The sequence below is a fragment of the Chenopodium quinoa genome, unplaced genomic scaffold (genome assembly GCF_001683475.1).
Source record: "Chenopodium quinoa cultivar QQ74 unplaced genomic scaffold, ASM168347v1, whole genome shotgun sequence".
Classification (NCBI taxonomy): Eukaryota; Viridiplantae; Streptophyta; class Magnoliopsida; order Caryophyllales; family Amaranthaceae; genus Chenopodium; species Chenopodium quinoa.
Genome location: NW_018744593.1, coordinates 7,684,714 through 7,688,451, shown reverse-complemented (window position 1 = coordinate 7,688,451; position 3,738 = coordinate 7,684,714). Strand labels below are relative to the sequence as shown.

Sequence of the window (3,738 nt, the reverse complement as noted above, 5' to 3'; positions counted from 1 at the left end):
CCTGGTTATGTGCTGCACCTGTAAACTAGTTTTATAAAACCTAATAACTTTTGTTAATTGATAATTTCTATTATGCAAATTCCAGCTTCTTATTTCAAGAGACAAAGGTCAGGTGTGAAACTAACAAATTCATCAAATTGCATATACATCAACTAAGGAAAAATACACAATGCTTCAAGAAACACAACCAAATCAATTATAAGTGCTCGCTGCATTTCATATTTAACCAAATAATTCTTTGAATAATTGTCCACTTTCTCCTGGTACCATTACCAATCACACAAGATCAATGTGAACAACATAATTTATAGCTTATAAAATGGATTATCAAATATCTCAAAAGAAGATCTCAAGGCTAATAATGAAATTGTTGCATAAAGGACATTAAATTGAGATGAAATTCTGACTAATACTTGATTTTAAGCACGAATTTGCAGATTGAGAAGTTCTAATATTATTTAAATTCTAACTAAACAGGGATTTTAATATTAATTAAATTTAACACAATCAAAATTAAACTTAATTATTCCTCAAGGTTACATCAAAGATCACTAGTAGTAGTAGCTAATAACCCATTCATGAAGCACTATCCAGCATATGTTGTATTAATCATATGCTCATATAAATCATCGCTACAAGAAGAGAAGAACCTACACTAAACAGAAAGCTAAACAAAAGTATAAAGAACATAGCAAAAGGAACATACTGAATCATATCTGAGCAAAAGAACCCAGAATAGTAACCCCCGTAATCACAACGAACCCTCCAAACTCCGATACAAGCATTCAATCAATATTAATTGCAAAAGGACCATACTTGTCGTGTATTTCCTCAGAGACCTCGCCCCCAAGCGGGGCTTTTATGTAACCGTTTGACCCCCAAAGTGCAGTCCACGTTCTGGGCTCTGCGGAGTCAAATCCTATATTTTTGTAAGGCACAAAGTCACTTAAAGAAGGCCATTTAGTGGGAACAACTTCTTCAGGGCCGAAAATTATCTTACTGTCATCAGCATTGGCAGGGTTGTATTGAATGAGCACATAAGAATTGCCTTTGAAAAGGTAAACTTGGTTACGCTTATGCGAGGCAAAGGCAGCTTCAATGTCACTTGTGAAGAAGGTTTTGCACAGACACGGAAACAGTTCCGTTATGAGACCAGTGGCAGTGAGTTTCTTCTCGGAATAGTTGAATAGGACATACCTTGAGTTATATAATATGTAAGCTTCATTGGCGACAGTGGATTCAAAAGCAGCAGTGTAAAGAGGATCCCCAAAATTTATCTTTTTTAGACAAGGAAACATCTCTTTGTACCTTCTATTTTCTATAATCACTTCACCAGTAAAGGTAATTGGTGAATACTTTATCTTCGTGCACTCATAACATGAAAATAAAAATGCTTCATCAACATCATGACAACCAAAAGCAAAGTCTATACCTCTATCACTAAATTTAGTACTGTAAAGCTCCGGGAAACCGTCGCAAATCATGAGAGGACCACAGACAAGCTGATCCTTTGAAGGTGATTCAGAATCATAACTGATTACAACGTACTCATTTTGAATGAACACAATCAATATTGATTTCCGCATTGAACCGTTCCATAAACTTATTTGCTTCCATTTGTTCTGTTGGTGAATCTGGATTTTTCATAAATGGAATAACTTCCAACAGTTCATAATTATCAGCGTGTCTAATATGTTTATTAGAATCATCAACTGGTGCTTTCTTTTTTTCATCAACTACCTGACTCTTCCTCCGCTTAATCCTGTACTCCATCCTACAAGATTAGATAAATAAAATAAGAATATAGAGAAACATCAGATTACAAACACAAACAATGATGAGGTGATCCCTTCCTAGAAGCTGGCATCTTTCGCCTCGGAACTGTTTGGGGGTTTGGCCTTCGTTTAGGTCTTGTGTAGTTTGGTGGTTATATTTTACCTCTATGTAATTTGTGTTCTTGTTTCTCATTAATAATAATATGCCTTACTTACCCCAAAAAAAAAAAAAAAATGCTTTAACTTAGGAAATTAGGGAGAAAAGTCCCAATTTCAAAGTTCGATCCTAACTAACATTAAAGGTTCTTCAACATATTTGCAATCAAACTTGATAAGTATTATAGGCTCATAATTTTAAGGAGAAAAGTTACAATTACATAATTCCATCCAGAAAATTTGATTCAATTGACTATGCTGAGAATTGAAATAACAATAGCCGTAGACTGTGTAGATGATATCCGATAATTACAAAAAAGAAGGCAGCATCTTACCTAACAAGCTGCTTCAATGTAAGATAGAAATTTCAATGGCGATCGTGAAGTGCGCTTCTGTGGAAATTATGAGAGAGAAGACAATTTATGTTTTTGGGAGGCGTAGCTTTATTATTAAAACACACATTGAATCTGAGCGCATAGCACCTAGGGGCAAGTTATGTAAATAGAAGGATAAGGAAGTAATTTCCGCTAATTCAATTTTTGCTTTTAAAAAAAAACTGACTCTTTAGTGGTACATTATAATATACCATTATGTACCATTATGCATGTAATGTACCATTAAAGTATAATTTGTCTGAATAGCACATTTTGTGGACTATTACAGTATTACGAGTGTAGTGGTACTTTTTACCATCCTATAAGTTTCAACTTCTAGAAAAAGCTAACTCTCTAATGATACATTATAATGTACCATTATGTACAATTATGCATGTATAATGTACCACTATAGTATAAGTTATCTGAACAATACTTTTTAATTGCAAAATTGTCATCCTATATGCGCTGAAATCAATAAGTGCTATGTGATATGTACCATTACGTTGTGTGTACAAAGATGGAAAAATTATAGCTTACTATGTGATATGGGAGGCCCATGACGAATATCAGAATATATAAAAATATTTTCAAACATGTCGTGATTTTGTCATGCAGCCAATTATTGCCTACACCCCTAGTTCTTAAGCAAAAAAGGAAACTTTTTTTTAATTTTTTCATGTATATATATATATATACTAGTTTAAGTCCCGTGCAATGCACGGTTTTTACTTAGCATATTTATAAATTATAATTTTAATTTAACAATAATTAATTAAAATAAAAATCAATATTTTTAATTGAAACAAATACTTGATTTTCTTTTCTATAAAATACCTATTATAAAATATTATGTCAAAATATTTTCATTGAATGCATGTAGAATATACTTTATATATAGTTGTAAAACTGAAAGTTAAATATTATTGGATATTATAAAATAATGTTCATAAATATTTGTTAAAAAAATGAAAGTAAAAGTGGCGGGAATTTTTTTAATCAAAACCTGACAAGTGTCATACCAGATTTGCCTTTAGTATAATGTAATTGATGACTAGGTTAAGTCCCGTGCCATGCACGATTATAATTAACTTTACAACAAAAATTATAAAGAATGGTTTTTTTCTTTTTTTTTTAGGGGAAAAAAGAAAGGTTGTTAATTTAACAATAATTTATCCAAAAAAAAAATATTTGAGACAAAATAACTTGGATTTTAATTTATACCAAATGCGTAAAGGTTATTATTTTGAATTATTTTATAAAAAAAATTATTTAGTAATAGAAAATTAGAAGCTATTAGGTTTTATATAAGAAAATGAAATTATAAGCTTAGGTTAGTACCCGTATATGTCTTTAAAAAAAAAGGTTAGGGTTTGTTCTCATTGACTGAACTCAGCTGAACTGAACTGAACTGAAATGAATATTTTATAAGA

At 31.4% G+C, this 3,738-nt stretch overlaps 1 protein-coding gene across 1 annotated transcript; it reads right to left on the bottom strand.

Moving 5' to 3' along the window:
• Nucleotides 1-480: 480 nt before the first annotated feature.
• LOC110699752 (albumin-2-like) lies at nt 481-2,391 on the bottom strand. Its single transcript, XM_021877270.1, has 2 exons — nt 2,267-2,391; nt 481-1,774 (listed from the first exon to the last, which is right to left on the bottom strand). Exon 2 carries the CDS (start codon nt 1,584-1,586, stop codon nt 786-788), a length of 801 nt encoding a protein of 266 aa, XP_021732962.1. The 5' UTR covers nt 1,587-1,774; nt 2,267-2,391; the 3' UTR covers nt 481-785.
• Between the last annotated feature and the right edge of the window lie 1,347 nt (nt 2,392-3,738).